Here is a 13,302-nt window from a genome sequence, read left to right on the forward strand (position 1 = left end):
ATTATACTGTATACCTTACAGAGGCATGTTCACGACATCAACACCAAACCATATCATGTGATCTGATAGTATACAACTTCTTGGATTCCATGTTACTGGGGCCACACGAAGCATGATGCACTGATGGATAGGAGCTACTTTTTGCAACTGCACAGCTTAGCATTGCCCCAAATATTGAAGGGTCTATGATCGAAATATGTGCAGATATTGGGAGCTGTAGTAAATGTCTGTCCAATCTTTGAGGGCTAGGTTATCTATTTCTTATTATTATGTTATGGAAGCTAACAAAAATGTGGCCTCATCAGGTACAAATATTTTTAGTGCTGTATGAATTGTAGAAGATGAAAAGCTAATCACTGTGCCTCAAAATGACAGCAAACAGAGAGGAAGATAGCCATCTGCAAATGCCTGCAATTTTAATCTGAGCACCTCAACACATTATTACTTTATAACAACAGGAGCAAAGTTGCTGGAAAAGCTCAGAAGGTCTGGCAGAATCTGTGAAGGCAAAAACACAGTTAACGTTTCGGGTCCAGTGACCCTTCCTCAGAACTGGATTACTTTATTAATTTATAATATTACTATATAGCATGCTCCTTCATACAACAGTGCAAGAAGCACAATTTAACTCACTCTGACGGAAGCAATAAATTACCTGCGGGTGCACCCAAAGCCTTTGCAAACAGTTCGCTGATAGTCAGGTTATAGAATGCAGATAGATCGGAGGTCATCTCCTCTGATTCAGTCACATCATCAATGTGGACAGAAAGCCATTGGCCTGCACAGTAATCAAGATACATGTCAAGACTGAAGAGTGTTCCCACAACAATGAGCCCTCATTTATTTGTTTTCTTTGCCTCTGCTAACGTCCCTGCTATCTATTTTCAGTCACTTTGTTTTAAGATCAATTGGGAAGTTGGCCTGATACACTCACAAACAGGATGGTGCTTCTCCTCCATATAGCATCTTTGATCTACTCCCCCAAGTTGCAGGTAGTTCTGCCCTCATTGGTCAGCTCCTACATTCATACTGCAACAACAGAATGTTACCACCACTTAAAGATTTATGTGCAAAGATTGATTTTTTTTAAAAAAATCATTCACATGCTGCAGGCATCAGCATTTATTATACATCTCTAATTAGCTGGATGACAGATAAGAGTCAACTATATCACTGTGGGTCTATAGTTACATCAGGGCCACACCCGGTAAGTAAAGCAGACTTCCTTCCCTGAAGGAAAGCAGCGAACTAGCTGTTTTTTTTAATGACAACAACAGTATTTGCATGGCACACACATGCAGCTTCCTCATGTGTTGCACTATTCTTGGCTTTCTGCATCAAATATGACAAAAATCCTGCTAGTTTACACCAGACATGACTACTATCCCAGTGCAAAACTGTGCCATCTCTCCAGTTGAACATACCTCCTTGAAATCCAATATACTTTGTTCGGCCTGCAATTCGAGAGAGCTTTGTGATAAAATACACAAAGCAGTTTGACTTGGATGTAGAGCTCATCAGATTCATTTCGTTCATTGTACAGTACCTGGAAATTAAAATATAAGGCCTCAATGTTAGATTTAAAAACAAGATCATATCATCCAACCAACATCAACAGGAGACACTGGCTGTGCACATACCTGGCACACAGGAGGATGGTTGCAGTTGTTGGAGGGTGGTCATTCCAAATCCAAGACATATCTTCAGTCCATGACCAAATCCAGTAAGACTTGGACAACTTCGAAGCTTGGGCTCACAACTGGCAGAAACATTCATGCAGTACAAGTGCCAAGCAATGACCATCTTTAAGAAGACAGAACCTAACCAAAGCCTCTTGACAGTCAATAGCAATACTATAGCTGAAGCCCCCGCCACCAACATCTTGGAATTACCACTGACTGGAACTGAACTGGACAAGTAGGGTAAATACTGTTTAAATACTAACCAACAGCTAACAATCTGCTGCGTGTAATTTATCTCCTGATTCCTCAGAGTCCCCGTTAACCAACTACAAGGTATCAGGATGTAATATTGACAAGATGGGATATCTCTCCATTTGCCTGGATGAGTGCTGCTCCAACAACATTCAAGAAGTTTGACACCATCCAGGACAAAGCCAGCTTGATTGGCCCATATCCATTAAAAAAAAGCCATATCCAGGACAAAGCCAGCTTGATTGGCCCTTATCCATTAAAAAAAAGCTATATCCAGGACAAAGCCAGCTTGACGGGTGCATATCCATTAAAAAAAAGACATATCCAGGACAAAGCCAGCTTGACGGGTCCATATCCATTAAAAAAAAGACATATCCAGGACAAAGCCAGCTTGACGGGCCCATATCCATTAAAAAAAAAGCCATATCCAGGACAAAGCCAGCTTGACGGGCCCATATCCATAAAAAAAGCCATTACATCAACAACAGAAGCTCAGTAGCTGCTGTGTGTATTGCCTACAAGATGCACTGCAGAAATTCACCAAGGCTCCTTAGACAGTACCTTCCAAATCTAGGACCACTTCTATTTGGAGTACATGGGCAGCAGATCCATGGGTACACCATCCCCTGTAAGCCCTCCTCCAGTCACTCACTATCCTAACTTGGGAAAATATCTCTGTTCCTTTAGTATCGTTACATCAATATCCTGAAATTCCATCCTGAAGGGCATTGCATGTCTACCTACAGCACACAGACTGCAGTGGTTCAACAAGGGAGCTGACTACCCCCTTATCAAGGGTAACTAGAGATGAGAAGTGAAGCTCCAATTCACCGAAACAGTGATTTTCCATCATTCAGCATTTAGTGGTTACAAAACTGCCAGCTCTCACTGCATCATTTTACAACACACTCCTCTGAATGTATCAGGAAAAGGTGATTCCAAATCGATTACCCCTAAATGTTCAGTTATTGTCAAATAAGCAGGAGAATACTGTATTAAACACCTCAAAACAGCAAAAATAAAAATAATCTCACTGGAAATCTCCTCAAGAAATGTTCAATTTTGAGATTGCCTGTGGCATCCAACCCTGTCTGACATTTTTGAAATTGAAGCACTAACCTAGAGGTGGTTGAAACTCATAGATCTAATGATGCAGAGGGGATAAACATATTATTGCAAAGCAAAACTCCAGTATTTCTAAACATCACTGTCAAATCAACCAACTTCTTAAAAATTAGAAATTATTTCCAGGATAAAATCAGACCAGTTGACCGAACAAGTCCATGATTATGCTGCACTTAAGGCTTCTCCAAACCCTATATGTTAAAGAGCATCAATATTTCCTTTAATTACTATCCACCTAAGTCGTTTTTCTAACTTCCTTGAAATGCTATTCATTCCAGTTTTGTTTTACAACCTAGCCTCTCTCTCTGTAAAGACATTTAACCCCAGGTTGCATTTATTAATCACCAATTTTATATATATGGCCCTTAGTTCTGGTCTTGTCTGCAAGCACATCTTCCACCTTAATAAATCGATTTACAATGTTAAAATACCTTCAGCAGGTCAATCCTTTTCTAGAGAAAAGACCTCCAGTCTGTTCAATCTTTCTGGATTGTATAACCTCCTGGTGTCAATGTGTGAATAGGTCTAGTCACAGCAGGATTCCTTTTAGAGCACCTTGAACAAAGACAGAAAGTACTGGAGGAGCTCAGCAAGTCTGGCAGCATGTGTTGAGAGAAAATAGCAAGAACCGGAGACAGCTAGGGAAGGGTGGAATAAATGCTGGTGACAGGGTGGAGAATAAAGTACATGGAGATGGTGTCCAGAGATGGAAGGAGATTTAGAGAGAGAGAGAGAAAGAGAATAGCTGGGTGGGGTGCTATCTCCCTCTCGGCTTATCAGTAATCCCCTTTGTTTTTTTTAAACTATATCAAAAACAAAGTTGCTAGAAAAACTCAGCAGGTCTGGCAGCATCTGCGAAGGTAAAAAACAGAGTTAACGTTTCAGGTCCGGTGAACCTTCCTCGGAACTGGACCCAACACATTAACTCTGCTTTCTCCTCCACAGATGCTGCCAGACCTGCTGAGCTTTTCCAGGGACTTTTTGTTCCTGATTTACAGCATCCACAGTTCTTTCGGCTTTTGTTTTTTAGTTATTCCTTTTTTTCCTCCCTCCTTCTCTGTCTCAGCACTGTCTCCATATAGTCTATTCTTCCCTACCTCCCCATTCCATCATCAGCACATATTCCACACTTCCCCAGCTATTTTGGTTCTGACAATGGGTTTGCAACATTAACTTTGTTTTCTCTCTCCAGATGCTGCCCGACCTGCTAAGTTTCTCTAGCGCTCTCAGTTTTGGTTTCCGACCTTCAGCATCCACAGTTCTTACTGTTTGTTTTAGTGTGAATGCGCTGTTGTTCTTACCTGATGGCAAAACCATTTGTACTTACTTGGCAGAAGAAATCAGCTCAGAACTGTGGGAGGACTCTTCAGTATCCATTTGTATCAGTAACACTCGAGTGCCAGTCCTCAGGCTTTGAAATGATTCTCTGTGGGCACAAAAAGATTAACACACTTTCAATCTGGAACACACAAAGAAGGTGTTGATTTTTATTTTTTCTGAATGATTTGGTCAGAACAGTCTTTTTTTAATCAGATCAGAAAATTTGGACATTTGCTTAACTGCACTGAGTCAGTTTTTACCAATTTCTGGACCTGTGAATGAAAATAAATGCAAGTTGTACCTCAGTAATCCAGAAACCTTAGATCTGAGTCATTGCTGAAGAAAGGTCACATGGATGTTTTTAAACCATTCCTTTCTCTCCTCCCATCCCTCAATTACTATCCAGAAGGCACTGACTCATACAAAGCCATTTTCCCTTGGGCAAATATCTGATAGAGTCATACAGCATGGAGACAGTCCTTTCGGTCCAACTCATCCACGCCAACTACACGTCCCATTTGCCAGCATTTTGCCCATAACCCTCTCAGACCCATCCTATTCATGTATCCATCCAGACGCCTTTTATGTGTTGTAATTGTATCTGCCTCCACCACTTCCTCTGGCAGCTCGTTCCATACACACATCGCTCTCTGTTGTGGAAAAGTTGTCCCTCAGGTCCTTTCTAAGCCTTCCCCTCTCACCTTAGAACCATGTCCTCTTGTTATGAACTATCCTACCATGGGTAAAAGACCTTGGCTATTCACCCTATCCATGCTCCTCATGATTTTATAAACCTCGATAAAGGTCATCCCTCAGTCTCAACCACTCCAGGGGAAAAAACCCCAATGTATTCAGTCTCTCCCTATAACTCAAACCCTCCTGTACTGGCAACATCCTTGGAAATCTCTGCTGCACCCTCTGAGGTTTAACAACATCCTTCCTATAGAAGGTAACCTTCGATGGGCTATTCAACCATGGGATTGTTGCACTTGCACAGGCTGGGTGACCACTCTTCCCATCTTCTTGAATCAATCTCGCAGCTTGGTTTGTCTGACGTATCTTAGTCTTTGATGCATTTCTCTTGGATAATGTACACAGACAACAACCACTTGAGAGTGTACGACCAGAAGGGTGTCTGATTACAGAGGCACATCCCAGATGTGGGGTTTGATTGTATCTTTACGTAACAGAGCAATGTTGCAATGATTAACAATTGCGGCAAACCCAGGATCACTGACCTTATCTTTTTACAGAAGGAATATTCTGTGTCAAACTGGTGCAGGAACAGCAGGGAAAATTCCTCGACATTGTTATGAAGTTCCTTGACCAGTACCTTGACGTCTGTCTTGGTGAGAAGCCTGGAAAATGTTGTTACCTGGAACAACAGAATTTTACAGTTAGCACAATGATGCCCATGTCAGTGGGTGCAACTTCAGCCTTTTCAGTGCTCAACCTGCAGCTTAAGTTCATATTATTTACTCAGAGTCTGATTTCTCTTCGAAAAATGCATTCAATACGAATCAGGGAAGGAACAGTGGAAGGAAGCCAATTGGCGAGTCAATCATACGATCCCTACAGTGCAGAAAGAGGCCAGTTGGCCCATCGCGCCTGTACTGACACTCAAAAGAGCGAAACCCAGACACCCCCGCCTCCCTACTGCATAACCTCATATTTATCATGGCTAATCCACCCAGCCTGCATATCCCTGGTGTGGTCAGGTGGCCAGCGCCAGAAGTGCTTACAATAATCAGCAAAGATCGACAATCAAGCATGCTGGGAATTTTGGTCAAGCTAGTTTAGACTTTGACCTCAGTTAAACTGCAGCCAGGACATGCTGTGAGCTACAGTTTCCTGCATTGACCAAATAAGGCAAATGTCAGGCGGTCCCTAGCCATGCAGCCACCACAACTACCTTATATGGAGTACGGAATGTCACTGTTTATGGCTTGCTGGAAACATTTGGGACTTGGAGGCAGTAAGGACTGCAGCTGCTGGAAGCCACAGCCAATAGATAAGAAGCTGGAAATGCACAGCTGGTCAGACAGCATCCGAGGAGCAGGAAAGTCAACATTTTGGGCCGAAACACATGTACTGTATGTTGCCAGTACAGAAGGGTTTGAGTTATAGGGAGAGACTGAATACATTGGGGTTTTTTCCCCTGGAGTGGTTGAGACTGAGGGATGACCTTTATCGAGGTTTATAAAATCATGAGGAGCATGGATAGGGTGAATAGCCAAGGTCTTTTACCCAAGGTAGGATAGTTCATGGACAGGTACATGAATAGGAAAGGTTTAGCAGGATATGGGCCAAACACAGGCAAATGAGTATAGTTCAGTTTAGGAAATCTAGTTGGCGTGGACAAGTTGGACCGAAAGGTCTGTTTCCATGCTGCATGACTGTATGTCATTCCTGCTCCTCAGATGCTGTCCGACCTACTGTGCTTTACCAGCTTCGCATTCAGTAAACATCTGGGAGTTATTTACCAAGAAACTACATTGGTTAGGATCGAACAAAGTGAACAGGCTTTGATCAATTCATTGGCTGAGTGCCAGAGAGCTTTCTGGAAACAGAGCACACTTTCCGATAAGTTAACAGAACAAAATAATTTTCTGAGAAGAAGCTATATTTGAGAAGCATGTGCCCTGAAGGAAATCGTCAGAGAAGACAAGGAACCATGAAGTGAGATCTACATGGAGAACAATGTTGGCCACTTCACTCAAATCAGGGTATAGCTGGATTCAAACCAAACTTAGAGTTAAAGCAAGACTTGGGCTAAACATGAATTAATTTAAAGTAAGAAAAAGTGGAGTTAAATGAATTGAGTTAATGTTGAAGTTAGTCTCAGGCAACACTGGGCACTATGGGGCAATTTGGCATGGCTAATCCACTTAACTGGCATATGTTTGGACCGTTGGAGGAAACTGGAGGGCCCGGGGAAAACCCACAATTTCTGAAGAAGGGTCCAGACACGAAAGGTCAGCTTTCCTGCTCGTCTGATGCTGCCTGGCCTGCTGTGTTCATCCAGCTCTACACTGTGTTATCTCAGACCCCAGCATTGGCAGTTCCTACTACCTCTGTTGCTAGGGGTGGAGGGTTTGAATTATAAGGAGAGCCGGATAGGCTGAAACATTTTTTCGCTGGCGCATCGGAGGCTGACGGGTGACCTTGTAGAGGTTTATAAAATCATGAGGTGCATAGATGAGGTGAATAGCCAAGATATTTTCCCAAGGATAGCGGAGTCCACAATTAGAGGACATAGGTTTAAAGTGAGAGGGGAAAGATTTAAAAGGGACCTGATGCGCAACTTTTTCACACAGAGGGTGGTGCTTGTATGAAATGAGCTGCCAGAGGAAGAGTGGAGGTGGGTACAATCACAACATTTAAAAGACATTTGGACAGGTACATGAATAGGAAAGGTTTAGCAGGATATGGGCCAAACACAGGCAAATGAGTATAGTTCAATTTAGGAAATCTAGTTGGCGTGGACAAGTTGGACCGAAAGGTCTGTTTCCATGCTGTATGACTGTATGTTAACGCACATGTTAACTTAGGTAGACATTTACACAGGAGGTAGTATCAGGTATGGTTAAAACATGAGAGGGGTTTCATTCTACGTGGCTTCAAAGCTTCCAACGTTTCTTTCTCACATTTTGTCCAGAAAATTTTCAATCTTCTCAGGTATCCTAAGGAAGGGTCACCGGACCCGAAACGTTAACTCTGATTTATTTTCTTCACAGACACTGCCAGACCTGCTGAGCTTTTACAGCAATTTCGGTTTCTGCCGGCTGGATGGCTGGTCTGCAATGCAGAGTGATACCAACAGCGCAGGCTCAATTCCTGCGGCAGCACGTAGGATTTTCCATGCAAGCCGTCCTCTTGCCTGAGGCAATGTGACCATTGGGTTAACCCACAACCACTGCCCTTTCTAATGAGAGAGAGAGCGGCCCTGTTGCCTGCTAGGACCATGGGGACTTTACCATTAACTGTATATTTAAATAGTACAAATTGAAGATATAAATCAAATCCAAGCAATTTGGATATATGGTTTGGCTATCCAGCTTAAGCTTCAGAATTTCATTATCAAAACAGAAAATCTACAATTGCTGAAAGCATACGATGAATGGTAGCTGAAGCTATAATGACCTGTTGAATCTAGTTACTTCCCACTTTCTAGCTCAGCATCCCATTTGGAAGAACCCTCCTGAGCATGATTGACTAGCAATACCTTTTGGATCCAGGGATGGGAAATTGGGGAAGTCATAAAAACAGTTCCTTGAGTCAAACAGAGGACAGGTTTTGAAGCACCGCAGTGAGAGCGTCCGTGCTAAATAAGTTCAGGACAAGCCAGAACCCCTGCACAGCCAAACAAAGCCCTAACGTATTTGTGCTGAGACACAACAAGTTAATACTGAGGGGTGTCCCTTCCACAGATCAAGTTGTACTAAGTAAACTCAATAAATGATGAGAGAACCACTTGACTCAGGGACTTCATTCTTACTAAATAAATCATGGTAGCTAAGATCCCATAATTGGATTTCAATTTTTTACACAGTGTAATCTTTTTGCCGGAGTCGCAATATTGAAATTCCTCTAAATGTGTACATTTCAACATTATTACCTCAACAAAATTGTGTCGTCGTGTTTCTGTGTTTCCGAGATGGTGATGAATATAATTACTCAGTGACTTATGGCATTGTTGAACGAAGTATTCTTCCCACTGCTCCTTGACTTCCTGATCCCCCAGCTTTGAATGTTTTAAACGAACCACGGCATCTGGAGTCACACAGTTTAAAAGAAGTCTTTTTGCTGATTTAAGTATAATCCGAGGATCTTCAAAGATATCGTTGTTTGTCAGGTCTGCAGTATCCAGAACTTGCAGCAGTACACTGGCACATGCATCAGTGTGGAATCCAATGATCACATCTGAAGGGTTTAGCATTAATCCATCTTGAAGTCCATCATGACTCATTCTCACCGACACAAACTCCTTGACCCATAGCTCCAATTGTTTGTTGATACTTTGCTGCTGTTGGTTAAGTACAGTACTCATGTCCAGGCTGTGCTTTTCAAGCCTATTGATCAAAGGAATGGGAAACTGTTCATAGACAACGTCCTTGTCTTCAATAACAATAAGTCGGAACCTTTTGTCCACTCTGCATTTGACACGATGCGTTCCTAAGCCCAGATCCACATATTGGTATTCTCCAAGGTTCACATAGTATTGATTCAAGGCATCATAAAGGCTTTCATACAAGTTTTTCAAATTCAGAAGGATTACTGTCCTCCCAGTCTCCATGCAGGTCTTCACTCGATTTACATTTCTGCAAATTTGCGTATACTCCTGATCCTTTGGAAAACTGGACCCAAATATAATCTCAGGCTTGTCATCCAGATCAAGAAAAACATGTTGCAGTACAATCTGAAGGGCAACGTAATTCTTGGTGAGGAGCAATAGATAGCGACACTCTCCAGCACTGGAATCTGCTCTGATATTTTTCTTCACCATCTCCAGTGTACTTATTTCAGGAAGAGAGTCCAAATTAGGGAGAAAAATTTCAAGTGGATTAAAGTCATCTTTACCACTGAAATTCCGAGAGATGGTGTCAGCCAACTGTTGTTCTGTTGGATTGCACTTTGTCTCCTTCACTGTGATAAAAACCATCTTGACAAGGCTGTAGTAGTCGCGGAGTCCAAAAAACTGCCCGTCTTCATTTTCACAAACTTCTAGATACCCTTTTGCAAAGCTGGGAAAGAGATGTTGCACCTTTTGTAGCAAAGCAGGGTCAGACGAACATATTCCTTTGGCTGTCTCAATGAGCTCGTTCTGACATGGATCCAATCGAGAAACAAAAATCCCACGGTTCATTTTAGCAGGATCCAAGGCCCAGTTTGAAATTCCAATGAAGCCCACTTTCTTGTGAGGGTCTGGATTGTCATCATCAACGCAGCCATCTTCCAACAATGGATGAAGAGCTTTCAGTGGCATCTGTGGAGAGTCTTCAGCCAAGCCAATTTCATCTAAGACCACAACGGAAGCATACTCATCCAGGTTTTTGCCCTGCTGAAAGCGGGCACACTGTTTGAACGTGTTGATGATCCCCTCTGCTGTTGAATGGGGGCTGCATTGAAAAGACACCATGTGGACTTGCTTCAGCTTTTTGAACAGCTCACAGTAAGCAGATTGCCCCTGCATCGCATCTAACACAACTGTTTTTGCCAAAGATTTTGAACTACCAGGTTTACCAACAAGGAATAGTGGGATCCTCAGTTCAATGCAAATGACCATTAAGAAAACATTCTCAATTAAGGCCTCATTTTTAGCTATTGTTTCCCGCGTCTTTATATTTTCCATGAAAATATTTTGACAGTGGACAATTTGATTGTGGATTTCAGTGGCTGAATCATAAGGTTCAGGGAAAAATTTGCATATCGTTGCTAAATACTGTTCCTTGCATGACAGGGAAGCATAGTAACAAACTCCTAGCGCCAATATCAGAGATTGTAACATATTTGTGTTTGGGTTTGGGTAGCCGAATAGATTTTCTCTGTGTGCATAAAACCACACCAAGACTTTCATGCATCGTTCCACATCTCGCAAGCTCACAAAGCTGCACTCATCTTTCTTCTGCCTCATGAATTTCTGTGAGGCTGCTAGAACTTCCATTATGATTTCTGCATGCAGAAAAGGAAGATTATGGATCCGGATATATCTTCGAACAATCTGATTCGTGTAAGCCAACTCAGCTTTGTCACTCAGCTGTCCAAAATCCCATACAAGTGGAATCATACTTGGCGGTAAGGGCTGCACCCTGTAAACTAGCTGCCTCAGAGGTATTTTTCCCAGCTTATCTTCAGTCTCGTCAACTTTAACTCGGTATCCCAACCCAGCCATTTCCAGACGTTTGATCATAGCTTCCGAATGCTTTCTGTAAGGGTTGCAGGCTGCAATTATTTTTAAACCAGTGTTGCTTTTCATTGTTTTACCTCGAACTGTTTTATCACAGAGGACTTCTTTAATGGCATGGATAGCTTCTGTGGTGTTGGCTTCATCAAAGAACAGGACCGTGTCCAAGCCATACTTGACTTTGTTGCCAAGGGCAAGCTTCTCTGCTTCTCCAATTTTTGCATAGATTATCTCTGCTGTCATGCCTCCATGTACCTTAACCAGTTTCATTGTTTCAGTCTTATGCTTCCCTTTCTGTAGATCACAGAGAAACCTAATCAGTCTTGTCTTCCCACAGCCTGTCTCCCCCATGATAATGACAGGAATTTCACATCTAAAGCGCATGTGGATGGCCAACATTTTCATCATGTTGTCTGAAGTTAGTTCATAAGTCTCGTCTGGATCAATTGCTTCTTCAATCCCAAGTACAAGGCAAAGCTTTCGGATTTTCACTTCTCTGGGAAGATTATCAATATCCTCGTTGAACTGTATTCTCTGCATGCTAAGTCCATTTAAGAGCTGTGGAGACATGACATTTCCTTTCAGAACCTCGCCAGTCCGATGATCCACAGCATCAATTTGCTTTCCAACACTTCTTAAATGAAAGCCAAAGAAAGTCATGGACAAATGGTCTGCATTGAAAAAGATGTAGGGATGAGGGTGGGTTTCCCATCTTTTCCGGATCAAGAACGGAAGCAGGTCTTCCTCTTCTTGGATAGCTAAGAAAGCAGGGCTTTCATCTGAAATGTTCATCGCGGGTGTTGCAAAGTCTTGAGCCATGAGAATCATGAACTCAACAATGAAGTTTTTAAAACCAATCAGGGTATCTCCAACAAACAAAGGTTTACAAAATACTGACTGCTCACAGCTTTTTAGCTGAAGGTTCAGAAACCAAGTAAAATTTCTCAACTCTGCCCAGGAAGGATCCCTTAGTCCACAGTACTGTAGGAATAAAGTTAGGCATTCAGCTGGATTTCCTTCAACGCTATACTTTTTATATGAGAATGCATCAATGTCCTTATGCACACTGAACCTACGGAGATATTGGTAAGGTCTTTGATAGGCTTCACTGACAAATACATCTTCATCCATTAATGGATCTAAAATATTATGGTGGATGCCTTGGTGCTTTTTTAATTCAAGTTGGCGAACTTCTCTTGGTGGTCTGCAGTGAATAGTGGGTAGGATACCCAGAAGTCCCATGCTTGCCTACATGAAGAAAAAAAGCATTGAAAGAAATATTAATAAAAGAGCAGATTTCTTTTCCTTACAGTTGCATCCATTGTATTATGGAAAGAAGAAGCATTATTAGTTGTTAGTGTGGACAAAATAACAATCATAGGCCTGGATGAAAGCAGGGACAAGAGTTAAGTCAAACCTGAAGATATGATATAAAGAGAATTCCACTCACTGTAAAGTTTTGGTGTCAGGGAATAGATGAGACTGATGTACTAATATATATTTTGATGTATATTTTATGATCTTTGGCCTGCATTCTATATTTAGGTAGCTTGCTTTCTTTTAATCATCTTCCCTTTGTCTTTTTCCCCTTTTTTAAATGCAATAAACTCCTATTTTGTTGTTAAAGAAAATCCTTGTGCACTATGTATCAGTGAATGACCACCACAATAAATAAAAAGGATTACAAACTGTCAAAGACAACTTTCATTCAGAGGTATGTCTTGTCTAATAGCAATATTACTTGGGATCATAACGCTTGATCAGTTATATCAGTTTTGGTTTAATTTCTTTATATCGATAATAATGAAATTTTTTTGTTGGTTTCTTTAGGTAAGTGTCTAATTAATTCAGGTACAGGTCCTGTTTCATTTGGAAATGTTTGACCTGTTGGCAAGACTCCAGCTAACAGTCACCAGAAGAACAGAAAATATTTAAAATTGTGCTGCGTCACCATTATATGAAGGTTTCAATTGGCATGTTTTAGATATACTTGCTTAACATACTCAAATACATTCTTGT

At 41.7% G+C, this 13,302-nt stretch overlaps 1 protein-coding gene across 1 annotated transcript in view; it reads right to left on the minus strand.

Moving 5' to 3' along the window:
* The window catches only part of LOC125463873 (E3 ubiquitin-protein ligase rnf213-alpha-like), a 162,360-nt gene that overhangs the window by 76,551 nt on the left and 72,507 nt on the right, over positions 1 to 13,302 (minus strand). The window contains exons 32-36 of the mRNA XM_059653679.1: positions 8,998 to 12,531; positions 5,618 to 5,754; positions 4,387 to 4,485; positions 1,425 to 1,546; positions 656 to 778 (exon numbers count right to left, since the gene is read on the minus strand). Coding sequence (XP_059509662.1) covers positions 656 to 778; positions 1,425 to 1,546; positions 4,387 to 4,485; positions 5,618 to 5,754; positions 8,998 to 12,531 — 4,015 coding nt within the window. The remainder of the gene's footprint in view (positions 1 to 655; positions 779 to 1,424; positions 1,547 to 4,386; positions 4,486 to 5,617; positions 5,755 to 8,997; positions 12,532 to 13,302) is intronic.

The sequence above is a fragment of the Stegostoma tigrinum genome, chromosome 22 (assembly GCF_030684315.1).
Source record: "Stegostoma tigrinum isolate sSteTig4 chromosome 22, sSteTig4.hap1, whole genome shotgun sequence".
NCBI classification, from domain to species: Eukaryota; Metazoa; Chordata; class Chondrichthyes; order Orectolobiformes; family Stegostomatidae; genus Stegostoma; species Stegostoma tigrinum.